At 42.5% G+C, this 27,324-nt stretch overlaps 1 protein-coding gene across 4 annotated transcripts in view; it reads right to left on the reverse strand.

Annotated features, from left to right (window-relative positions):
- Positions 1–1,504: 1,504 nt before the first annotated feature.
- The window catches only part of LOC118581709 (neuroendocrine protein 7B2), a 46,329-nt gene continuing 20,509 nt past the window's right edge, over positions 1,505–27,324 (reverse strand). For all 4 annotated transcript variants that reach the window (XM_036184185.1, XM_036184187.1, XM_036184186.1 and 1 more), the window contains exons 3-6: positions 15,153–15,302; positions 13,180–13,292; positions 5,646–5,699; positions 1,505–2,048 (exon numbers count right to left, since the gene is read on the reverse strand). In XM_036184185.1, coding sequence (XP_036040078.1) covers positions 1,953–2,048; positions 5,646–5,699; positions 13,180–13,292; positions 15,153–15,302 — 413 coding nt within the window. In that variant the 3' untranslated portion in view covers positions 1,505–1,952. The remainder of the gene's footprint in view (positions 2,049–5,645; positions 5,700–13,179; positions 13,293–15,152; positions 15,303–27,324) is intronic.

The raw sequence follows: 27,324 nt of genomic DNA on the forward strand, positions 1-27,324 counted from the left end.
CCTCCAGGTAGCTGCACAACTCTAATAGAACCTTAGTTCCCTGATAGGAACACTTCAAGCTCAGAACTGATCTTTTCAGGAATCCTACATATTCTGGAATATTCTATATCATAGTGGCAAATACATTTTGCCTTGAAGACTCAGCCTAATAATTCATGTGGTAGGAGTTAACAGTAGCTTCAATGACAATACATACAACAGAAAATGTTGAACAAGTCTCTACTCCCTTCCCCCACCCCAGCAGCAAGAGTAGAGGAAATTCTCTTCTAGAATGGCCCTATTGTGTCCTCCTCTGGGGCTGGGGCTTCACGAGCCCTCATGCTGTGTAATTATATCCAGGGACCTTGAGTGGGCTGGTACCATAGTCAGAGTTCAAGCAGGGCAATACTGACAGTGCCTGCACAATATGCTTTATTTCTGCCCAGTGTGCCAAACATGATCTTCTTTTGTTCTCCAAATGTCCCTGGGGTGACTACAACTACCTTCCTGATTTCAGAGATCCTTGGCTGTAGCCCTATGGAAAGACTGATGATAGAATGCATGGTAATGACCCTTCTCAGCCAAGAAAAAGCTATGCCTCTGCTGTAAATGTGATTCAGGACCCACCTGGAAAAGCACATCCCTTTCAAGTCTATTAATCCATTGGAAGTCCCCACTAAGTCTCCTTCCTCTTCCATGAAAATCTTTTTTCCTCCTCTCCATCCAATTTACTTCATTCCAAACCAAATTTTCTCCCCTGTGGAACCTTGTTGCATAACTTTGCATGATGGCCAAGGGAAATGGTCTCCATTAATTCTTCATATCCATATGCATAAAGATTTCAACCTTATTTGCTATATTTCCAGACCAAGGTTTACCATAATCTGGTCTTACTGTTGCACCTTACCTGTGTTGCTAGAGTGGAAAATTTCAAACATATTTACAAGTAGAGAGGTAGAAGTATAAGAAATCTTAATAGCTATCAATAGTGGCTAATCTGATTCATCTAAATCCCAGGTTCCTCCCCATCACTATTAATGGATTATTTTAAAGCAAATATGAATAGCATCTGTATCAATTTCAATTGATATTTCTAAGACACAAGAGTTCTTTTAAAAGACTGCCATAAAACTTTGCAACTACATTGCACCAAATAGTCAGCACATACTCATACTTCTCCAACTGTCTGATATATAATATTTTTTACTTGAATCAGGAAACAAAGAAACACCTACACAAATTTCATTTGGTTCATATTTCTCTTACATCCTTTAAAAATTTATAGTATTTCACACTCACAGGGGTGGGGAGTATTTCTTGCCCTGAAAAATTCTTCCATTCTGGATTTCACTGATTATTCCCATCATGTGTTGAACATTGTCAGTCCTAACATATGTGAAATGGGGATCATTGACTTCATAGCATTAGTGCTAAAGTTAGACAGTTATGCATGACACTTTGCTGTATTAAGCAAAGAAATTGATTTTTATACTGTTATTTAGAAAGAAAAAACTTCACAAGCCAATGCTTGCACATACATTTATTAAGAAGCAGCCAAGTGAGATGTGTCAGCCCCTCCCCTTGAGTACAAACTTCTTTATTGGTGTGTAACAAGGCCCAAGGGCTAGATACACTACATAATCAAAATCAAATGCTAGCCTTTTACAGACTTGGCCCAAACTGCACAACCCAAAACTGCAAGAAATCTGAGTATTTCATATCCGTGTTTTTATTATACTTGACATATACATTTTAATTGTAATGTTTCTTGCAGATCCACATCAAAAAACCCCCAAAGAGAAGGAGCTTTTATTCTAATTTAGCAGAAAGCACAGTCACTGGCGTGGAGGCAAATGTAAGGGCAGCTGCTTTTCATCCATAATTATCGATGTAAGACTCATGCTGCCGCTCAAGGGGGCTCAGTAACATGCACATAATAAGCACTGGGCGGGGTTCCACCTGCTGTCTTCTCTTTACTCTGACTCCTTCTCCTCTTCTGAAAAGTGGGGGACAGATTTCTTTGCCACAACATTGTCCAGCCTCTTTCCTTGTAGATATGGATTGACACTCTGAAAAAAAAAATACATGTTTTGGCATTACACATGAGCCTCAGCTACAGACATCTCACATAAGTGAAGGAGAAGTGTTTCTGACTGTTGGATTATCAGGATAATAACATAGCACTTACCACCCCCTGCCAAATGATGGCTCCAGCAGTTGGTTAATGCCTCAGGGCCCCATAGTGCAATACACAGTCTCACTGACAGATGTGACCAATTGTGTCTTTCATATAAGCATAGTGTTCTTGATCAAATGCAATGTAGCCCTTTTATTGTTATATTTATCTTACAAGTTTGGGGTGAGCCACAAAAAAATTCTTGCTGCTAACTTAGGTACCAAGTCACATGTGAAGGAAAATAATTATTCTGTGGTCCTCCTTATGTGAGGGGGAGAATCTGAAATGCCTTCATTAATCTATAGGAAGCATGCTAAAGGGAAAGACACATAGAGCCAAGTGTGAATTAGTACCTGAAGACTGGCCCATGGCTGAAACTCTTCTATGCAAGGACTGTTGAACACAAAATTCAATAAGAAATCTAACCATCAATTCCAACCTTCTCTCAGTCAAACTTAAAAGGTGAAGTCAAACCCAAAGCCATCTGAAAGGGTCCTTGTTTTTTATTTAGGCCTCCATATTCTGGAATCTCCTTCACTTGTTGATGTTCTGAATGACTCAAAAAATCCCCATTGCTTCTCTAATAATATCAATTTTTTTGAGGTTTGGATTTGAACTGGTAACTGGAGCTGTGCAACATAATCTTCAGTGAGCAGGAAAAATTTCAAACGTTTTGGAAGACATTTGCTTATTGAAGTTGCCTTCCATCAGTGGAACAGAAATGTAAGAAACAGGCCGAGGTTACACATGAGGAGCAATCCTATGGCAATGCTAAGCCCCATGAGTGAATGGACCCAGGTTTTGTGTGGGCCTGGCTTGCACGGCTCTCTTGAAAGGTGGGCAAGCATGCTTCAAAAGGCAAGGACCGGAACACATGAGGAGCCCTGGTCAATGTGCTTCATTCACATTTTGGAGTATAAAAACATAAATCAGTAAGGACCTCAGCCACTCCTCAAAGATGTCTCACAAACAAGGTGAGGACTACCAAATGAACAGTGTTTTTACATAGTTAGAAAGAAGCTTGTCACAAAAAGATAGTCATCCTTGAAGTATTCAAAATAGTACACTTTCTATCGGAAATTGTCAACTAGTGTGGTCTGGCCCACCTAAGGAATCATATAAGAACCTCTGAGTAGGCAGACTTAATGTGCTTGGGAAAAATACAGTTAATATCAAAAATACTTTTCAGTTTTGTAACCATAGTGATTCTTAAAATTCTAATATGTTTAAAGAGAATATGAGATATTCCTATTTGTCAGCTGTGGGACTAAGTTGCTGATAGTCTGTTTAAGACAATTAGTGGATTTAAAATGGTAACAAGTCACAGTTTCAGAGTCAATTTTTTTTCAGAACCACTTAAAAGTTGATTGATATTTTATTTGTGAAGCAGCTAGAAATTCAAATGGCCCAGAATAAGTTAAAAAAAAAAAAGTCACATAGAATGACTTGGGGCTTTACTTGTAACATTACAGATCAGCCCTCTTGCTAAGAAACTTCCATGGTGCAAGACAGACTGTCTAGACTCAGAAATGTCTAAAGTTGGAGGAAAAGGGAAGAGGGAGATGCCAAGGTCAAGCCTTGACACTTTTGGATTAATGTTCAATTATCAAACCAAATGCATTGCTTTAAGTGTGTTCTGAAGAGCTCACAATATTTATATATGTATGGTAACCCATGGCTAGGTAATACAGAGATTGGTATTCACGTCTGAGAACTGAATGGACAACTTGGGATAGAACTTTGCTTCCTGTCCTCTTCAACTGCCAGTAGGTGGTGGATTTCACTGGAGTAAACCTTAATTCTTCAAATAAGTGAGCTATGATTTCTTTATATTGATTCATGCTCCAGGGAGGGTGGTTAAGGTGGGAACAGCAGCTAAGGTGTGGTGATAGGGGTGGGGAGATCTTCTGCTTCCTCATCAGTCCAGAGGGGCCCAGGGCTAAAGGAATGAGAACGGGCTTTATAGATGTCTGGGAATAGAATGAATCTGAAATCCTGGGTCACAGTGACTCTTATTTTCCTAAATTCTGAGGCCAAAGCAAAAAATCCTTTATAACATATGTCTTAGCCAGAATTTTGAATTTGGGTAATCACTGGTCTCATGGAAATACGATCTAAAGTCAACCTAAGTTCCTCAGACTCATAGTAGAAAGCATGGTGGGCCAGCAAGCAGAGACAATTAAAACTGCTTGCTGTTATTCATTTGGGGTCAGTCATTGGCCTTATTTGGAAATGTCCTTGCTGTACCATGGGGGGATATTCAAGCCATCTTCCTGGTAAATTATGTGTATTCTGAGCTCCTAGGATATAATTTCTTGATGTTCTCTCAAGGACACATTACACCCTTCCTGTCACCATCTCCATTGGAAGCTGTAATCACCAAGAAAAACCCTAATAACCCCGTTTATTCCCCCAAAGAAGATCTGCTTCCAGCTGTAACAGCTTTCTGCTTCTCGCATAGGAAATTGTCTTCTGTGTTTGTCAGGCAGCCTGGGGCCTTATGATTAATACCAAGGCCAGAAACGCCACACTTCTTAAAGCATTTTCTGATTGAACTTGGCCAAGCTCTTTAGATTGGCCACAATTGCCACTGTCTAGATTCCCAGTTTTCCCCAAGATCCAGGTGCTAAATAAATGGTCAGTGGCCTTGGGTATACAGGTTGGTTTGTATATTTTAACTAAAATAATTACTATGGTAGTACTTTACTATGTAATAGCAGGGATTTTACCCCTCCTGTTTGGTCAGATAAAAAAGACCAGTGTTCAGATTCTTCTGTCCAGTAAGGTACCAGTAGAATAGCAGAATGGACACTGGATCACTGCTAAGTCTCAGGGCGATAACATGCACTGGAAACACAATATGACCTTGACATTCAGATTTATACCAACCAACACCATATAAGGAGTAACAAAAGGAAAATATAGACACCAAAGGCCATCTTGGACAATCCTCTCAAGAAGCGCTAAGCCTGCACTAGACTTGGCAGTCTGCAAATGAGATAGGTGGAATGCATGTTACACCATCCTGCTAGGGTCAATAAAAAAGATAGATAGAAGAAATTCAAAATCACAGCCTGCAGTATGTACTTTCACACATTATGGTTCCTGTCATATGCTTTACATAACTGATGCAGATAAGTGAGCCATTGCCTCCACTGGATTGAGAGCAGTTGAGGAAAGTCATACCCTCAAATTCTCCCTGCCCTCCCTGAGTGAGGTAACATTCATGGTTGCTGGCCAGAAGGGAAATAATGAGTATTCCATGAAAATCATGTCCTAAAGCTTAGGGAGGAAGCCATGCCACCCAAGAAACCAGGGTATAGCTGCTAGGTGTGGCCCTTGCTACACAGGATTTCTGTTCTGTTCTTTGGGATTGCATCAGAAAAGATTCTGCCACTTTCCCCAAACCAAATGCTCCAATTGCCCCACTCAGAAACACTACCCCCCCACCAGCGACACCCCAGCCACACCCGGCCCTTGTGTGACTTACCCTCCGCTTCCGCCTCTGACCCCCTTGCATCTTCTCATAGAGGAGTTTCTTGTTCTAGAGTGGAGAGGAAAGAAAACACAGGCACACAAGTATGGATTGAATTTGGTAACTGTCTATTTGAAAGTAACACTTGCTGTGTCCCCTGGATATTTGCATACACATATTTTGGAAACAAAGCTAGATGAAAGGAATGTCGTGTCAGAATGATAGACCACAAGAGAAAAGCTGGGGACTGTGGCGCTTTTCACAAAGTCCTCTGTACTGCCTCAAGGCACACAGTGTCATCAACAATCTCATAAACAAGGAAAGATGGCATGCTAAAATCCCAGGGTGTGGGAAGCTCATCTCTTCCCTTTGAACGGTCGTTGTTTAAAATAAATAACTTTATCTCAGTATCTAATTCCCTTTTTATGAACTGCACACATGACTGTTCTCTGGAGCAGTGTCCGACCATTAACAGCAGTGCTCTATGTAAATAACTGAGATGCTGACTTCTGCAGCCATCCTTCCCATGGCTCAAGTTAGTGCCCCCATCAAGCCAATCACAGAACCATTTGGTCTATAACATTTTTAATAGAGTGAACCTTTTAAAAACTGCCAAAAAACTTCTTGGCAGAAAGGAGAGTTATGTTGTGTGGGGGTGAGAGGTGGGGGTTGGGGAGCCTCTTCTCTGTTACCACAGTTTGTATAAGTGTTTCCACACACTGCTGTGTTTCAAACACACGTTGGATTTAAATGAGCTCTAGAATATCAGACACATGCTCAACACATTTCCCTCTAGTTGAGACTATAAAGGACACAACACTTAACCTGAACGCGGAAACAGAGAAAGGTGTTTCACTTGTGTTCTTTTATTTTCAAATCATAAGGAAAATAATGCATGAAAGAGACAATTCAACTTGCTGTGACTACAACACCCTAACATTGACTTCTAGAAAAAAGGAACTGACTGAGTTCTGGTGAAGAACAAGTTTATACACCATGTGTATCTTCTGAGCTGTCTGGTTATTAGCAAATATTTAAATGGTAGATTTGAAAATGAAAATGACAAATGCCAAGAATGAGCTTCATTGTTTTCTTGTTCATTAAAACCTACCACCTGCAATTTACAATGGGCAGCTCTGCCCAACCTCAGATATCCAGGCATGGGGTGTGTGCCAAGAGCAGCACCTTCACTGCCAGAAACACAGGCACTGCCCAGAGGCTCTCTTGGGGCATGGATCAAGTAAATATCAGGAGGGAGAAAAGGCAGGCCTGCTGACCATTCCCTTGAGAAATGAGAATACTGTAGTTGGTCTCAACTCCAGTGTCTGAATGTAAACAAACAACTCTAATGCACATAGAATGTTCTAAGTACTCATGCCAGAGTTGGGAAGGAGGTTGGAGTAAAGAGGGTGTGCTGTGGGAGGTTCTGTATGTCAAATGTGCTGCCCTGATTGGTTAATAAATAAAACACTGATTGGCCAGTAAGCCAGGCAGGAAGTATAGGCGGGACAAGCAGAGAAGAGAATTCAGGGAAGTGAAGGCTGAAGAGGAGAGCCACTGCCAGCCGCTGTCATGACAAGCGAGATCTAAGGTACCGGTAAGCCAGAGCCACATGGCAAAGTATAGATTAATAGAAATGGGTTAATTTAAGATAGAAGAAGTAGATAACAAGAAGCCTGCCACGGCCATATAGTTTAAATAATATAAGTGTCGGTGTGTTTATTTTTTTTAATTTTTTTATTATTATATTTGTGTTTTAATTTTACACATCAGCCATGGGTTCCCCGGTGTGTTTATTTTATATGTGGGTTGTGGGACTGTGGGGGCTTGGTGGGACCTGGAGAGAAGCTCTCCAGCTACAAGGGTGAGAATAGTAACTGCTCACAGACATCTCTTTCTTCAGCTGTCTGAACTGGAGGGAGAGCAGAGGAGCCCGCAAGCTGGTGGAGGGGAGCCCAGTGCCCATCAATCCTGGCCCCACTCCAGCCCGCTGTAAATGACTGGAAGGCAGCAACATCCCAATCCCCTTTTCTGATCTTAGGGGAAATTATAAGCAGAAGTACAGAAGGTCTGGAAATCTTCCTCTCAAAGATGGCCCCTGCTTTCCTGGAGAGTTAAAGTCAGAACCAACATGTCCATGCCCCTAGCCCCTCTGTGGTGCATGTGGCTGGGCTTTCTCCATTAGGTCTGTGTCAGTGTGGATTTGATGGCAGGTGTGATGTGAACGAAAAAAGTACACAAAGTGAATGGAATAAACTATCCACCTCCTCTGACACCCATTTGTTAGTTCCTTGGGGATGAGTGGCCTAATTTCCAGGAGTGCAGCTGGTTTAAGTTCATTAAAGAGTTCTCCAATACACCATCAAGATTTCGGACAACTCAATTCCATCCCTAAAGGACCCTGGGGGATGGATATCTTCATGAAGAACTGTCTGATCCTAGGGCTAGGCTATAGAAAGTACAAGGATTAGTGATGCTAACTATCAGATTGGCCATGAAAGTAAGGATGTGTTCAAACACGTGCTAGAGTTGTGTCCAAAGGAAGGAAAAGCCAGCTTGAAGAAATTCCTACTGGTCAAATGCAGGACACTATGAACGTCAAAATTAGTAATGATGTAAGAGGTACCAAAGAAATACGCAGGTTTATAAACAAGAAAGGAAGTAGTGGAAGCTCCTTATGGGAATAGGATGCAGATTAGCAAATGGAGTAAGAACAAGAGAGCAAAACTCGTAATTCTGCAGCAACCATGGTTAAAATTGACTCTCTCTGGTAAATACCATCAATGAAGGCAAAACATATTGGTTAACAGTTTCATGGCAATCAGAATATTTATAGTCTCAAAATAGTTTCCCACATGTTAACTATTAATTTTAAATAGATAATGATTTAAACTGGAGAAACATGGACACCACTTTATTAAAGAGGATGAAGTTATCACTAATGGGACAAACTGACACCATGCACCCCTTGGTGCACAGTGCTAAGGATATACATAAACAGCATGACTATGAAGAAGCTTTAAAAGTTGGTCTGATGGAAACAGAGGGAATGAGTGATTCCCAGAGCTGGGGAGGGGGAGGGAGATGGAGAGAGCATGGTGACAATCCAGGGGTGCATGCAGTTGAAGAAGGAATAACTGCTAGTGCCCTTTAGCACAGTGAAAAAGCCATTTTAACAACCACTGCATGTTTTAGAACAGTGGAGAGTACTCTGCACATTTTCAACATAAAGCACAAAGGAGCTGGAGAGATGGCTCAGCAGTTAGCAGCACTGACAGTTCCTCCAGAGGACCCAGGTTCTATTCCCATCATTCACATAGCAGTTTACAACTGTCTCTAACTCCAGTTCCAGGGAATCCAGTGTCCTCTTCTGGCCTCTGTGTGTACTGCATATACATGATGCACAGACATATGGAGACATAGCACCCATACACACAAAATAAAATAACAAAAAAAGCTTTAAAAAAATGAATGCAGTCTGAAGTCAGGAATATGCCAATCACCCAAATCTGATCATCACGCATTGGGTACCTGTATTGACATGCCACTACTCTATAAATAAATATGTACAATTATTATTGGTCAAGTCAAAGAAGAAATGAAAAACATTGCTCATGTCTAATAACATGGAAACCTAAGACAAACCAGAACTAGAGAGTACTCCAAAATTTAAACATGGCATGGCCATGCAAGATAAACAAAGTTGGAGAGGGACCATACTCTTCCTGTCTCCCATTGCTCAGCTCAGGCTCTGGTCAACATTGATGAAAGTTGTAGGAAGCACTGGGAAAGGAGAAACATTTGTTTTTCTGGCACAAGGACGAGTAAGTAAGTTACTCAGCAGTAAGTGTGTTAAGGGTAAAAGCTGACACCAGCCCTTGCCCTTAGCCCTTGAGGATTATGGGTGAATGGGGTGGGGGCTGTGTGGGGGGTGTTGATGCCAGCCTTTGGCTATAGACCCTCAGGGCTGTAATTAGTTATGTACATTGTGGGGAAGGCAACAAATCCTAGGATAGGACTGCATAGGCCACATGGTGAGGGATGAGTCATGAAGAGATACATATATTTACTGTGTTTGTAAAAATGGGGTTCTGTTTCCAGCTCTGTCAATCATAAGCTCTGTTACTGAGCAGGCTACCCAGATCCCTGCCTTGCATTTTCTCCTCTACAGAATGAGAGTGATGAGGATGGGCAGCCTGGATGAGATGATTGAGGTAAAATACTGGCACAGAGTACGGCATGTAACATGAGCTCCACAAATATTATGATTTCCTATTATATGGCAATTATTGGTGTCTTCCCATTACCCACCACAGGGCCCAGATGTCATATGGCACATATTTAATAAATGTGACCTGATGCAGTAAGAAGAAAAGAGCCATGCAGAAAATGAGACAGACATTGATATTTGTAATATGTGATTCATGATTCATTGCTAAAGATGCAACTTGGCTACAGATTTAAAAACAAAAAACAAAAAACAGGGAGGCAGTACCATCCAGGAAGAAAGCAGGGGAACTTGTGTGCAGTTTGTTTGAGAGATAACAGTTTTGCAAGTTGAAAGGATAGTTGAGCTGCAGACCTGCTTCAGCCTCTTCTTCTATATAAACACCCAGGCTGCTAGAGACACTCAGTTCACACTTACATGCAAAGATCAAGCAGGCACTGTTTTATTGCTAGGTGGTAATGAGAAAATAAACAAGGAAACTAAAGTTTAAACAAACACATAATTAGAGCTGATAAGAGGCATAAATGTCATTCCTTGGCCATTGATCTGGGATAGCACTTTCACTTTTTATTCTTGGTCTTAAATTCTAGTCTTTAGCTCTGATGTGGACAATGAGAGAAGCACAAGGCAGTGTTCCAAGGAGGGAGAGGGAAAGAGTAAAAGGGGATGTGAGTGGAATTTAGAGGGAGCTTCTGAAGAAGAGGATGGTGGCACACGCCTTTAATCCCAGCACCCTGAGGCAGAGGCAGGCCGACCTCTGTGAGTTGAGTTTGAGGCCAGCCTGGTTTACATAGTGAGTTCCAAGACAGCCAGAGCTACATAGAAGGAGCCTGCCTCTAAACAGACAGACAGACAGACAGACAAAATAAATGCTGGAAAGAGAAGTTACCATCTCTTCCACACCATCACAGCACCAGACGGGCTCTGCCCACACTCAGACATTTCCTCTGTTTCCCTTCTTGTTCTCAGGTCAAGCCTTCCAGTTAGCCATGCCCCTCCCCTAGGACCTCAGCACTGGCTCTCCTTAGTACCTCAACTTGTAGCTAAGGAAGAATCAGGCCCAATGGCCCCACCTAGTCCTCTGCCCTGGGCTTCCATCTTTCCTAGCAACAGCACCTGGCCTTGCACTGTATCAGTGTAAAATTGGGCCAATTTTATCTTCATGCCTTTTGTTTCAAGACTGCAAACCTGTTGAAAGCACAGAACCACTTCTTGATGGATACTGTAGACTGAGCATCTAGCATAGTATCTAAAGTAAGGGAGCTCAGAACCGGTTTGCTCCCTTCTGAAGCTGTATGGCGGTTCCTGGGTCCCTTCCCAGCACTGCTTTTGATTCTCTGTTCCTTCCTTGCCTTTCATTACTCCTTTAAGTGGCACACAAACGCATAATGTGTGCCATCCTCTCTTCTCTCTTCTTACAATGCCTCACAGGAAGAGTTTATGTTATCCCTTTCACATAGATTGCCCCTGTCTCTTCCTCCCTCCATCTCTCACGTTATGTCTACACCATATCGTCATTCTATTTAGTTTATTTCCTTTGAAAGGGCACAAATTCTTATCTTCACCACTACATATAGAACCAACATAAATGGAACTATTTTTTTTTTTATTTTCTCCATGCTATTTCTGTGTTTAGTCTCCCTCTATTTTTAACTCTGACTATTCCATTGGGATACATTTTATAGGAGATTTTCATAATATCCAAGGTACTTTTCGTTTATCTTTCAACTGTACCAGCAGGAGAAAGCTTGAGACTAGTTCTACAAGACAACTCTCCCTAACAGAACTATATATGTCAGGGAAGTCAGAGAGCAAGAGTGGGGTGGGGGGGGGGAGACCGCAAGAATGATACAAATTGTAGAGGCAAGGTTAACTCAAGAGTGTTGCTTTCCTCCCTTAATTTGGAAATGTATTTTGAAGGCAGAGGGAACTCAGCAGACTCAATGCAACATGAAGTAAGATGCTAGAAAAAAATGAAAGTGATTATTAATGAGGATCAATTTCTTTATCTAAAATAAACAGAAGGAAGGGGAAAGTTTATTTTCCAGGCTTAAGTGTGCATTGTAACACAATAAGTAGTGTTGTTAGCACTGACTTGAGAAGATCAGAGGGTCAGAGGAGCTTAGGTCACCTGGAGTGTCTTTGGAGGGAACACCATTCACTCGTTCTGCAGATGTATTGACCATCTACTTTCCTATGTGAATCAACACTGCTCAGCATTTCCCCATGTTTCTCATACAGTTTCAGCACTGGATTACACAGACCCAACCACAGGCACCTAGACACATTCCCATTCAGTTTTAATCATCCTTGGCTCATTGTTCCAGCCTGTTGGGAATCTTCCTGAATCCCTACTTGGTCATCCAGAGTCTCTCTTCCAACTTTGTGTCAACCACTGAGAATCTGGGAAGTATGTGATCTGTGTTTTTATTACAAACATAGATAAAAAAAATGTGGTGTGGGGTAGCACTCAGACATGCAGGGTACCCTGTACCATTTCCCTCTCCTCCTGACAGATACTTCAACAAGCTGTCTTTGGGTGATATTCTGTTGACTTGGCTGTGTCCCTTCACCTCTTCCAATGGGAGATCATAAAAGATCTTGTCAAATACTCCAATGAAGTCCAAGTGCACCATGCCCACTTCATTTCCCTCATTAAGCTGGCACACAGATACATAATGCTGGCAATGGAATAATATGAGCAGATCGACAAAACTTGTTTTCAGCACACCAGTGCCAAGTGGCCATGATTTCTCTTTCCAAGTGCTTCATTGCAACAACACCCTTCGTTGACAGCTACCCATGGTTGCATGCAACTGACAGTGAGCTCACTGCCACACATCTGGAGATTTATCTCTCTTTCCACAAGCAGACTTATATGTGTCTGTTTCCAACTCTGGATGTCTTTATTTCCTTGATTCTGCAGAGATATGTACAGACCATCTCCCTTAGAAATCAACTTTACAGATTTCCTCAGTGTCTTTTCCTTTGAAAGTCTTTTCCTTTTCATGGAGTCCTATTGAGTGGCATGAAACACTAGGGAGACAGGAGGATGTCATGACTCAGGCCGTGGAGAAGGGCAGAATAGAAGCCCCTAGAAAGTATATGGTCCAGATTGCTGTCTCTTTCAATGGAATCAGTATACTGCTCTTTAGACACATGAGTGTGGTCTGGAATAGAGTCCCCCTCATCCACAGATTTCTGAGGAATCAACTTCTAAACAATTTTTCTTCCTTCTCCCCATGCATACTGTTCATCTCTGGCATCACTAACCCCAGAGATCAGAGTGAAATCTCCACCAGCTGCTGAAAATGCACTTACCCACTTGCCCAAACCTGGGTAGTCATGTTCTGGATCAAAAAGGTGCTGGTTTAACTGGAATTCTCGACTGAATTCTGCAGTGTCAGGGGCATTTTCTAGGCACCCATCATCTGCTGTGGACAAAGGTTTTTGGGAAACTGTCAACACATCTGTTGTTATTCTAAAAGTTAACTTATTAGAAATATTTAGACACACAAAGGTCATAGTTTGTTCACATTAGACACTCCAAATCGTGTTCCCTCTGGGTTCCAGTCCCCCTCTGCTTGTCATAAGCAACCACTCCAGGAGCAAAGACCTGTTGGCTGCCCTCCAAACCCACTTCCCTTTTCTCCTTGGCACACAGCAAGGCTAATTTTCCAACCTTTCTTTGCAATAAGGTGGAGCCCAGGCTAATAGAATGTAGGCAGAAGTGATTTATTTCACTTCCAGGCCTGTCCCCAAAACCTTGTGATGGTCTACCCCATCTCTACCCCATCTGCTGGTCTGCATGCTGCCAGCCAGGGCAACTGAAAGCACCAAGAGTCACGAAAGCAGAACCATCTACCTCTATCATTTCTTTACCTCCCTCTGATAGGACTTTACATAAGTGAGAAATAAGTTTCTATCATGAAGAACTTTAGAATATTTCATTTGCTTTAATGTCAAATGTTCCCTTAAATGATACATTTCCATTCCACATGAGTCCCTCTGTGACTCCCCACTTCTCACTGAGCCATCTCTAATGTCTTTGTCAGGTGGGAAAGGGATACTAAGCAGTGTCCGAATGCAGCAGTTTTGTGACCCTTTGGCAACTTTTTCTCAAGTACCTTGAGACTGAGCTGTAGTGATAAAGCCTTGTTGCTGGCCAGGTTGAGATTTGGGGGGGCTGAAAATATGTTCTAGAAGTCACCTTCCAGCTAACCCTATAGCCAAGAGTTAGATTCTAGGACCTGCACTGCCCTGTGCAGGGAGATGGGTGATGATTCAGACCAGAGCCTGGCAGGGCAGGGGTAGGCCAAGGTTTGATTTTGTGTCACTGGACTGTGTTTCACTCAGGACCCTTTGTGTGGTAGTCGTAAGAGATTCTTCTCCAAGAGTAGCCAAATTTAGCAAACAATCTCCATTTTTAGATTGCCAGTTATGTCAGAAAAACAATGTGGAGAATGCTGGAGTCATGGATCAGTAGCAAAGGCAAAGGCAGACTCTGAGGCAGAGTCTAGCGCTGGGATCTCCTCCACCTGTCAGCTCACTCTGGTTGCTCTCCTCTCAGTGGCCTAAGTGCATGCACAGAGTGCTGTGTCACACAGGTCTTGCTTGGGATAACCCGGAACCACGCTGTACATTTTTTAAGGCATTGAGTGTGCCATATTTCTATAGATGAGGAGACTGAAGCCTAAAGAAGTGCCATATTGTGTGGTTAACCCTAAGACTCAGCTCACTTGGCTCACACTCTGGGTCTCTTTCCCTTATCTTCCAAAAGTAGGTTTCAAATTTCAGTGTGCTCCAAGGCTGGTCACTGCACAGATAGATAGGTCCCAGGCTCAGAGTGTCTGATTCAGTAAGTCTAATTCAGCCAAAGGATCTGCATTTCTAGCAAGTAAGTTCTCAGAGTATGCTGCTGCTGCTGGCCTAAGGAACTTGAAGTACAAGATAGTGTTACATTCTATCATATCAACCTTTCCAGACCCCCACACTCTGAGCTAGTCTTTCTTCCTACCCATCCAAAACCCTAGAAGCAAGTAAAAGGTGGCTGATGGGCTTGGCGCCAGCCAGTGACTAAGGATTTCCTGTCATCTGGGGCCAGCCTCCTCACACTGGCTCAATCTTATCCAACTCCCACGTTGCTCCACCCAACATGGGAGCTCTGTGCTTCAGGGAAGAGAGAGGCCTCATCCTAAATAAAAAGAGGAACATTCTTCAGAGAGAGCCCACATTGTAGCTGGGGTCAGAATCTCCCATTTACCTCCCATTATAACCCAAGGCCTAGTCCTTACCAGTTTTCCCAAGAGGACAGGGATTTGGAGGGTCTGGGTAGCCTTGATCCTCGCTGAAGTCTTTAGGAATGTTGTCACCTGTCAACTCTGCCACTATGTTAGGGATGTTGCCGAAAGGACCCAGGTGCTGAAGACCCTCATGAGCGCCACCTGCAGAGGAGGAAACATCTTTGAATTGACATTTACTCAGCAGACCACAAGGACAAAGCACTGTGCTTAGTGAGCAAGGGAAACCCATCAAATGCTTCCTGCCTTCTTGATGTTTGGGATTTAAATGCAGAAACAGATACACAGTATATACATCAATCATTTCTTCAGAATGTGAATTGTGCATGACCCTCATCGAAATGTTAAAACAGCATGATGGAGCTTAGAGGAGAGACAGTTCCCTTTAGCTGGGTGGGATGATTAGGTTTTTGGATGCTCATATAGGTGAGCAGGGCTCTGGAAGTTGGCTATGGACTTGAGTGGGAGTGAGGGGACACACAAAGGGGCAATTGTCACAGAGGTCTAAGAGATGGAAAGAACATAATGGGGGGAGGAAATTAAAGGAAAAAAACTCAACATTCTGACACCTTAACTTAACAACTAAAAATTTGATTGCCCCAACTGTTCTCATCTATATATATTTTTCTGCATAAATCTTTACAGGGACTGGGGCAATGGCTTAGTGGATAAGAGTGCTTGCTACTCTTCCAGAACTGAGTTGGTTCCCAGCATCCACAGTTAGCAGTGGCAACTACCTGTAACTCCAGCTCTAGAAATCTGATACCCTCTTGTGGCATTAGTGGGCAGCCACCCTCATGTGCACATACACACGCAAATAAATGTAAGAAAAAACTAAAACATTGTAGTCAGAATTGTTTCTCCAGTCCTGCCAAACCCCCACAGTTGGGTGGCCCACTTATAAAATAATCACTCAGAGGCTTATATTAATTATATCTGCTTGACCACTGGCTCAGGCTTATTATTGACTAGACCTTAATCAACCCATAATTCTTATCTTTGTTTAGCTATGTGGCTTGGTACCTTTTCTCAGTTCTGCCTTGTCATCTTGCTTACTCTGTGTCTGGCTGGCGACTCCTGACTCAGCCCTTCCTCTTCCCAGAATTCCCCTTGTCTGCTTATCCCACCTATACTTCCTGCCTGGCTACTGGCCAATCAGCATTTTATTTATCAACCAATCAGAGCAACATATGTTCACAGCATACAGAATGACACCCCACAGCAAAATATTTCATAATTTTTATTTCCCATTAAATCACAAGCCTCTTTCCATTTGTCTGCCTGTGCCCCATTTCTGTGTTTATGAGGGGCAATGTTGTTTTATATCTAATCAGTGTACCATGACACATTAACTCTCCCTTTATTGTGAGACACTTAGTATTTCCCAATTTATTTTAGAGCCTTAATTTTTTCCACATTTTTGATTAATTTTCAACAGGATATGTTCCCAGAAGTAAGTCAAATTACTAGGTCAAAGGCTATAAATGTTTTTATGGCTCATGATATTGTACTGCCAAATGATTTCCAAAAAAAGAGACAGTAATTTACAAAATATCACCAAAACATGAGAGTACCATTTTTACAACATCCTCACTAGCATTGGACATCATAAAATTTCATATTTTTTCTTGCTCATTTAAATAGATTTGACTGCCAGATCAATCAAATATCTTCCATATATTTATTTACTGGTTTTTATTTTCTTTTTTATGACTTGTCTGTTTATGTTCCTAGAATTACAATGTTTCTCTTATCAACTTATACAAACATTTCACTTAATAAGATAGCAGGACTTTGCCACATTCTCTGCAAGCATTCCCCACGTTGTCTGACTTTGAATTCTGGTTGTTATTATAATATTTTGCTAACATAAGCTTTTAATATTTGCATAGTCCGAGTTGTTTTTAACTTTGCTTTGTAATTTCTTTTTATCTGTCTAGACTTGTAAAATCATTGCCTCTTAAGGATTATGACCAACATCTGGATCTTTTAGTTTGCTTTAAAAAATTAACTCTTTAGTCCATTATTCACTTTAGCGTGTTTAAAATAGATAACCTATTATCCCATCTTATTCGTCCAATAACTGTCTGTCCTCATTTCTTTCATGCAAGCAACAGACTTCTCAGTGCCTCATCCATACACAGACACAGCAGTGAATGAAAAGAAGTTCCCATGAACAAGTTGTTTTACTGTATCTACTGTGCCGTTCAACTGCTGGACTATTGCTCCTGTAACAGTGACATCTTACAAGGTCAGGAAGCTTCCTTTCCCAGATTGCTTCTTAGGAACACTTCATAGTTTTCAACTCTGTTGGGACACTGGTGCCCCTCCTTTCTAGCTGCATTAATCTATGTACAGGGTACTCACAGATGTCCATTGTTGGGGGGGGGGTTACTCTAAATCCCAGGGTGACCTGTTGTGCATGAATTCCATGTCCACAAGAAGTAGGACCTTCCCATCTGGCCACTTTACCTAAGTCCAGCCAGGCAAAGCTCCCTTGACCCTGTGTGACTATAATGGTTTTGCCTTTTGGCCAAACCTGGTCCTCTTTGGATGGGCACATTGTTTTCTTTGGAGTTGTAAATATATCCAAGTAGGATCATCATGGCTAGACCTTGGCATCTTCTGAGGTATTTTTCCATCACTGTCTCTGCTACGTTTGATTCAAGTTTAACCTTAAAGGGACAAGCTCACCTCCCTCAGCAGCGTTAGCCTTCAAATCCAGACACTGCCAATATGCTGGGTTTCTTTGTGCTTAGATTGTATTCCACTGCTAATTTATATACTTGAAAAAAAGGTTGGGGCTGGAGAAGTTGTTCAGTGGTTAAAAGCATTGTTAGCTCTTATAGAGGACCTGGGTTTAATTCTCTGCACCTACACAATGACTCACAACCGTCTGTAACTCCAGTCTTAGGGTATCCAAAATTCTCTCCTAGCCTCCGTGGGTACTGCATGTACATTGCATACATGCATACATGATGGCAGAACACCCCTACATATAAAATAAAAATAAGTTAAAAGGTTTTTACTGGACAGTGGTGGCACACACCATCAATCGCATCACTCAGGAGGCAGAGGCAGGCAGATCTTTGATTTTGAGGCCATCCTGTTCCACAGAGTGAGTTCTAGACAGCCAGGGATACACAGAGAAACCCTGTCTCAAAAACCAAAGAAACAAATAAACAGGTGTTTCTTTGTGGACCACTATAATTATGTGAATATTTAAAGTAAGCTATTTTATGTAACTCATAAGTAAATATAGCCAATATTCAACCCTATTGAAATTCTTTCATGTCTTATTCATATTTTATCATAATCTACGTTAAAATATATCTGCTAAAAATATTGTGCTACACATTAAAAATCTGCTATGACTAGTAATATCTGCCAGACTCTTATTTCTTACTATTTTCATGCTGTCACTCTCATGCTATATTAATTAGTGTATCCACAAGAATAAAATTCTTCATTAATTCTGTTCGCAACTGACCGTTAAATTTAATTAGTAAACCACACTTTGGTTTAGTAATTCTGTTCTTTGCTTGTTACTCTCATCCCTCTGATTCGATCTGTCTTTATTTTTCACCACTCTGGATCTTCATAAAGTGTTATCCAAGTTACACAGTGGTAGCTGCTTACAGAAGTACTCTGGGAATACATGCTGTTTTTTTTTTTTTCCAGAATTAATTTGTTTTTCCAAATTAACCTATAAACTGCAAAGGTTAAAGCAATGGATCAGTGCATTTGGTACTGATATACTTGAAGCTTAGTATAACCCTGGCACTGTAGTCATCACTGTGCTTGTTACAGGGCATGCTTTCTGGTATGTCAATACATGTCTCTGCTTCTGAACGCACCCTCGAATTAAGTGCCAGGAATTATCTAACTTGGCTCAGAGAGAATGCATGTCTTAATGCCCCATTAGTAATTAATGAAGGAAGCAAACACAGTTTCTCTTATGGAAAGGCTGCCAGAGCTCTGTTTACCTCTGTGCACCAGGGCTACTTAAATGAATGTAGGACTTGTTAGGAAGCAACAGATGTTTAGAACCAGGTAGATCTATTAGAACACAAACTTCTTTTCAAACCGTACTTAATGACATCAGATCCAGATGCAGGAACTGTGAGGGACATGCAGATGTCAATGATGCTGTCCTGTGCACATCTAGAAAATAAGTTTAAAAATAGTGGTGTGTGCAACCAACTGCTGCTTTTTGATTCATTGTATTGTTTAGAACAGGTCTGTCACATCACATGCTGAATCAGCCAAAATGCTGCCATATACTTCAGGTTCTGCTTGGTCTATTTACCTCAGTTCCCTTAACTGTCTGACATTAATGAAACACATGTTTAAAAATCATTATTCAACCAATTTAAACATTTATTGAACACAGTCTATGTATCAAGACTTAGACAAAACAAAATATCTATATTGAATATTAGAAAGTGTAGTAGTTTGAATGAGAATGGCCCCTGTAGACTCATAGATTTGAATTCTTGGTCACCAGGGAGCGTCACTATTTGAAAGGATTAGGAGGTGTGGCCTTGTTGAAGGAGGTGTGTCACCGGAGGAGGGCTTTGAGCTTTGCAAAATCCCAAGCCAGACGCCATGGCTCTCTCTTTCTGCTACCTGTGCTGAGATAGAGAACTCTCAGCTACATCTCTAGCACCATACCTGCCTGCGTGCCACCATGTTTCCTGCCATGGTGATAATGGACTAAACTTCTGAAACTGTAAGCCAACTCCAGTTAAATATTTTCTTTTGAATGAAATGGTCATGTGTCTCTTCACAGCAATAGAACACTGACTAAGACAGGGGATCACCTGTCAGCCAGATGACTGTGGATGCTGCTTTCATTGAGTATTTAGGAAAGGAAGGAAGGAAGGGGAGTGAGAGAGAGAGAGAGAGAGAGAGAGAGAGAGAGAGAGAGAGAGAACAGACATATACAATACAGTCAATTGTAATGCATGTATCACAGCTGGGAAACAACAGGATGTTATCAGTGGATAGAGAAGTATGCAGCCTCTTCCAGGGACATAAAGGACTTCCTGCAGAAAACTTTCTACACCCCTACCTCACGCTTTTTTCCTGGGTTCCGCACATGCCCCTTTGGGTAGCAGCTCAGCAGAGCTTCTTGGTTTCAGCCTCTCCCTAGACTTTGCAACTTGACCAACCTTAGTTCTCTGCTTTCCAACCAATGAACTTGTCTGTCTTTTATTAGTGCCACAGACTAATTATTAATCACTAATTTATTAGTGACACCATGAAAGGGTTGTTTCTGTTCTCTAGTTGTTTCTTCAAAATCAGCACAGTGAAACAATGAACAAGATACACAATCCAGTATGGTTAAGCACAGTACAGGTATCATGGCATCGCTGTGCAGGGGTAAGATGGAAGGAAGTTAAGAATTCTGCCTTAAGAATGAAATAGCAAGGACTGGGATCAGGATGGACACAGAAGGACCTCAGATGAAGTTTCTAGCAATGCACATGAAAGAGATGAGTCAGAAATCTGCAACGCTTCCAAAGGGTAGTGATCTGATGGTTTGAGAAAACACCATTGGTAAAAACAGGATCTTTACTAACACATTTGGAATTATTCCAGGTACTTAATTCTATTGTATGGTGAGATATTATCTGTTCCACTACACCTATGTCAATCTACAAATATCTCTGAAAGACATAAGAAATACCTAATTCTTGTTAAATGAGATTTAAGGCCAGTTTTATTTGTATAAAGTTTATGTAGGAAAATTGGTACCAGACTACTATTTCCAATATCTAGATAATACAGACTCATTGACAGACGTGTGTGCACGCATACAACAGTAGCATTGCACTTAGTTATAACTAGTATAATCTAGGACTTTGAGTGAGTAGTTGAAAGGGGTGTAAAAAATAACCAAAGGCCACCTGAGTTGGATTGATCTGCATAAGAGCCTGTCTTAGGTTACCATTGCAGTGTGGAAACACCATGACCAAAAGCAACTTGAGGAGGCAAGCATTTATTGGCTTACACGTCCACATCACTGTTCATCAGTGAAGGAAGTCAGGTCAGAAACTCAAACAGGGCAGGAACCTGAAGGCAGGAGCTGATGTAGAGGTCGTGGAGGAGTGCAGCTTACTGGTTTGCTCCTCAAGGCTTGCTCAGCCTGCTTTCTTATAGAGCCCAGGACCACCAGCCCAGGGATGGCACCACTCCCAATGGGCTAAGCCCTCCCACATCACTCACTAATGAAGAAAATGCCCCACAGGCTTGCCTGCAGCCCTGTCTTATAGAGACAATTTGTCAGTTGAGGCTCCCTCCTTTTGGATAATCCTAGCGTATATGAAGTTGACACAACACTATCCAGCACAGAACACTGGGATTTCCACAGAGGCTTGTTCTGGAGTACTCCATAAGCTTCTGCCACTCTTCCAAGCACAGCCTACTCTCTCTTCTACACCCCTACCTCACGCTTTTTTCCTGGGTTCTGCACATGGCCCTTTGGGTGGCAGCTCTGCAGAGTTTCTTGGTTTCAGCCTCTCCCTAGACTCTGCAACTTGACCCACCTTAGTTCCCTGCTTTCCAACCAATGTACTTGTCTGTCTCAATAGAGCAATGGTGGCAAGAGCCATCCCTCAGAGTCCAGCACCTCCACATCTCATGGACCTGGGATGGAATTTTCCTGGTTAACCACAACTGCTTTTAGCTTCTAGTTCACTTTCATGAAGTGATTCGGGCTAGCTGTCAGTACGCAATAAGTGAAATCATAAAAACTGAATACCAATAAAGCCCCCTTTTTTTTTTTTTTGAGCTGAGGATCGAACCCAGGGCCTCACGCTTGCTAGGCAAGTGCTTTACCACTGAGCTAAATCCCCAACCCTTAAAGCCCCAAATTTTATCTAGCTTTGACCAATTTTATCTGGCTTCCTGCTTCACTGAACGATTTCTAAGATTTTCATAGAGTAGATCTATAATATGACCCAGGATTCTGAAGTCATTTGACTATGAGCAAATTTTGCATGAGCAAAATCCAAAGTGAGACTGTCAACTGTGGTGTTTTATCTCTCTTTGTTGGAGAAGATAAATCTCCACATAAAGATCAATGTTGGTCAAAAACAAGAACAAGTAAACAGACAGGCCTGGCCTCCCCTCATTCCCTACCCACCACCACCATGCCCACTTGGGGTCTCATTACGCTTTCAGTGGTTCCACAGCACTTTTCCCTTCTGTGGAGAGCTCTAGTGAGGTCAGTAGGGCAAGGGCTGCTTCTTGAAAATAAGAGAATTCTGGAATACAGTTATTTGCCTAAAGCTGTACAGCAAGTTTGTAGCCTACCATTTTGTAGTCTGAGGCTCCAGCATGATATCCACTCTGAATGACATCAGGAGGGTGCCATGGGGCCTTGTGCAGCCCATGCACACTCTCTCCAGGGGCTTTCCATTATTTTCTTTAAGTTCAACTCTGGAACAACAATTACTTGTCAGGACACCTGAGGTCTCTGGTAGTTCCCAGCTCCCTCAGGGTGCCCAAATATGTCAGTGACCAGGAGTTTGGCTTCCCACTGCAGAGCAAGATCCCAACAGAAACACTCTGAGATGGGAAGCCAGCCTCTGTCCTCACTCCCACAGTTCCTTCGTCTCTGATTGCTGCCTCGTGCCAGAAGGCTCAGCGTGTCCAGACGGAACCCCTGCAAGGCAGGCAGACTTTGCCTCACAATTTGGTAACACCCTGACAAGCTTACAGCCAGTGGAGTTCCATGAGTGCCCCGCGCCCCATGCCGAGGCTGTCTGTGGAGTCAGTCATGTAGTTGGGCATCAGTGCTGGGCAATAAAGGAGAATTGTGGCAGGGCAGCCTGGTGCCAAGGAGCTAGTCACCCACCTCATAAAAGGGGAGTTCCGTGAGGAGAGTCTGGCAGGGAGAGGGCATAGACTCTTCAATACCAGCCATTCAGTGAAAGGGACAGGATCCAGCCATTTGCACCTATGTTGTCACAAGCCGCAGGCACTAAAAATACACAGCAGTCTGGTCCTGAGTTCCTCCAGAGGCTCCATCCATCACTTAGGAAGCTGCCACCCGCTTTCTTTTGTTAATGTCTGGGAGAATGGAGCAGCCACATAAGCTGTTAAAGGTGGCCTGCCGTGTCTTCTTCTTCTCCCTGCCCCCTTCAGACTCTTCCGAGAGAGCTGAAGGGGCAAGAGAGGCCTTGCCTATAGACGTTAGAAGTGAGGAGAGAAATGGAGGCTCCCAGCCTGCACCTAGGACAGAGAGAAGTAAAGTGGGTAGAGGCGTCTGTGTTCTCCTTCTAGAGGCCACAGACCAGGCACAGAGGGTCAGGAGGAGGCTGGACACTGTCCATGTGAAGGGGACATGAGGACACTGAGATGGACCCATGTTTCAGGAGCTCTGAGGCTTTACTCAGGAAAGTCTCCTTTGCTCTGAAAGTTTGGGGATCACCCTACACACACTCACACACACACACACACACACACACACACACACACACAATAACACACACACACAACTTGATGTACACACAAACACACACAGACATACATATACAACTTGATGTATACACACACACACAGACATACAACTTGATGTATACACACACACAACTTGATGTACACACAAACACACACAGACACACACATACAACTTGATGTGTACACACACACTCACATACATACACATTTGATGTACATATAAACGCACACAGACCCACATACAACTTGATGTAAATACACACGCAAACACACATACAACTTGATGTATACACACACACACACACACACACACACACACACACACACACGATTTCTGCAGAAAGACAAATGTTTTAAAATTCAGGCATATTATGAAAAGCCACTATTTCCTTAGCTAAGGAGGCACAGACAACAGAACCCAGTTACAGAAAGAGCCATTATGGATTCCCGATGTTTCCTCATGTTTGGGACTGGCTTCAAGCAGACCTACTATCACATCGTGTGATTCCTTAATCTCCCAGTTGGATCTCAGTTTCCTCATGGGAATGAAATGCTTGGAGGAGACTTGAATCAGACACTACGTATTATACAAAATGCTCATCTCAGTGCCATGGCTTACCACTAAGCGTTCAATAAATGTCAGCTGCTTTGACTCTGCAGTTATATTTTCCAACAGCACAATTGGCAGAGCCGAAGTCAGTCATCCTACATATCCTCACCCTAAAGATCACAGTTCTGGATCTGAGGTTTTGAGCTACAGCAGCTCAAAACGGTTGGAACAATTTGACAACATCTATGAGCCCTTACCAGTAAAATGAGTTAAATTCCCATCTGAGTTCATTCCGCTCACTGTTTTCAAAGCAGTCCTTCCCAAACTCTTGAGAAGCTGCCCTCTAGTTAAAGGAGACAAAAGATGTCCCTGTGGACCAACATCTGACATAAATGCCCACTTGGTAGGGCAGACCATGAGCACATGAAGAAAGATGTGTTCCTAGCATGAAGAAATAAATGAGCATGCCAACCTTCTCTCCTCAACATGGATGCTGTGGTCTCCCTCTCCTCCACCCTATTAGTGAAAGATACTTAAAATGGACAGGACTATGTGACAACAACTACATTCCTTTGACTCATGACCTATGACCCCAAAGCACACAGCACTTGGTGAATGGGAAAAACAAAGGAATAATTCTATCTGTGCCCACTTGGCTTCCCCTTGATTTGCCTCAGGGCAGGGCCTGGACCTGGGCGGTTTGCTTGCAGTCCTTGCACCCCACCCCCAAGTTCAAGCCTGGCCTTACACAAGTTCAGCCCCACAAGCCCACATGGAGAGCTCTGCATTGGGTGAGTCTGGCCGATGCACAAGTGAACCTGACTGTTCTGATGTTTTGGGTTGAAAGGCATTTGTTTTCATTCCTCTTCTTTCTTCTGCCTTCTCCCCCTCATGCTAGGATCCAAAACCCTAGGGCTCCTTCGAGACCAGAGGCTACAAGAGCCACTTGGAGGCAGGCGGGCATTGAAGGCAGAACCGAGGAGCCTGGGTGCACGGCATTTGTAGGCTCCGCATCTCCATGTGGTCCCAATTTAGGATCCCAGGCAAAGTTGTTTATTTTAGAAAAGCTTTTTAGTTCACTTTTAAGGTATTTGTGCTTAGACACTGCTTGCTTTTCAAAAGAAAAAAAATGTTGATTTTTTTTTCACCAAAGTATGTTTGTTTTGGCTGTTTATTCAATTGCCAAAGTTCAAATTTTATTCTATGAATTTAATTTTCATGAAGCCACCATGAGCCCTGCCTCTCTCAAAACATACAAAACACAAAGAATAAAACAGAATAATTTGTACATGAGATAGTTTCTGGGAGACATGGGAACCTGGCAGGTTTAAGAAAAGCCATTTTTAATAAGTAAGTTGCAGACGTGCTTCTAGCTCCTTCACATAACTTTTATTTGTTGTCTGAAATGAAGAATCAACTCATCAAATTATATATAGGCCAGGCATACCTTTATACTAAGATTAAAGGCCCATTTTTGATGCTTTACAAACTTTATTCTGATTCCAGTGTGGAGTTCGATGGCCCGTCAGAGTGGAACCCATGTTAAGGTATCAGTAGTATTTGAAAATAAGATGGCAGATGTAACATGAACTCTAAATGATCTTTTAATAAAAACCTTGAACCAGATATTGGTGCAAATGCTGAAAGATCAGAGAGACAAAGGAACAAGCCACAGCCACATCTCACCTCTAGGACTCCTCAGCCTGAAAAAGCTTCAGTTCTTGTCTCCTCCTGCCTTACAGACCTTTCTCTGCCCAGCCATATCACTTCCTTCTCAGTGCTGGGATTAGAGGAGTGTGCTTCCCAAGCAAAGGCATGTGACTTCCAAGTGCTGGGATTAAAGGTGTGTGCCACCACTGCCTGGCTCAGTTTCTCTCTTAGACTAAGTCAATCTCATATAGTCCAGGGTGGCTTTGAACTCACAGAGATCCAGATGGGTCTCTGCCTCCCAAGTTCTAGGATTAAAGGTGTGTGCCACCACTGCTTGGCCTTTATGTTTAATCTAATGGCTGGCTCTGTCCTTTAATCTTCAAGCAAATTGTATTAGGGTACACAATATATCACCACAGGTATATCCATGTGGAGGTGGTTGCGATTAGGTGAGGATATAGAAGACACTGGGTAAGAGATGATGTTAAGTCTCAGTGTTCCAGCATCTGGTTCCACACCCAGCTGCTTTGCTTTCTGAATCTTCACTTACCCCCAACATCCTTTGTCCCACGCTGTTTTGTCCTCGGGGCCTATGTGTCATTCCACAATAATGAGTACTGACTAATAAACTGTATGATAGTGAGTAATTATCACAACAATGAGTAGAGATTAATAAACTGTAACCCACTGCCTAATGTCTATGAATCTCATAGGACATCTAAGATGATTTGATGTTCCAGAGGGGATTCACTAACAGGAACTCCAGTCCCCCTGGTTCACCAGCTAGGTGGGGTTGTGTCAGTGTCTCAGGTGTGGAGAGTGTACACAGTCAATGTTGAGCAGACAGAAATCAAGGTGAGCAGATGTCAGAGGTCAGGGAAACAGTTAAGAAATTCCTAATCAGAGAAGAAGGGTCCACAGCTGAAACTTTCAACAAATAAAGGAGAGGTCCAGAAGGCCCAAGGAAGGGAAGGGAAGAGAGTGGGTGGCCACAAGACTCCAGAAAGTGGATGTGATGCTCTGCTTAGATCCAAACTCATTTAATGGTCTCTACCCATGTTCAGCTTTCCAGCTATCCTGGACTTTGAAAGGGAAGCAGGCCATATGAAACACATGGTCAAGACATTGTAAAAACCCAATGGCATAAAATGGACCTGAGAGGAAGCAAGGCCCAACACTACTGTGCCAGACCACAGTCCTACTATATCAGCTACCCTAGCGTGCCAATCCCCACACCAGCATAGATCAGGGGTACACAGCGTGGAAAAACAATCATTCCCCAATGTCAGTGTGCATCCCTGACCCCCAACCCTAGTCTTCAGTATAAGACAAGAGCCTCAAGTTGGGTCAGGATAGGCCACTGCATCATGGCAGAGTACTCTAACTTGACCTTACCAAGTAGTAACTGCAGTAAATAGCAATCTCTTGTTCCCTCTTTCCACCCAAAACTGCTGTAGATAAGTATCCTTTATAAATTGCTAACACATTTATTTTGGA

This window comes from Onychomys torridus, chromosome 4 (genome assembly GCF_903995425.1).
Source record: "Onychomys torridus chromosome 4, mOncTor1.1, whole genome shotgun sequence".
Taxonomy (NCBI): domain Eukaryota; kingdom Metazoa; phylum Chordata; class Mammalia; order Rodentia; family Cricetidae; genus Onychomys; species Onychomys torridus.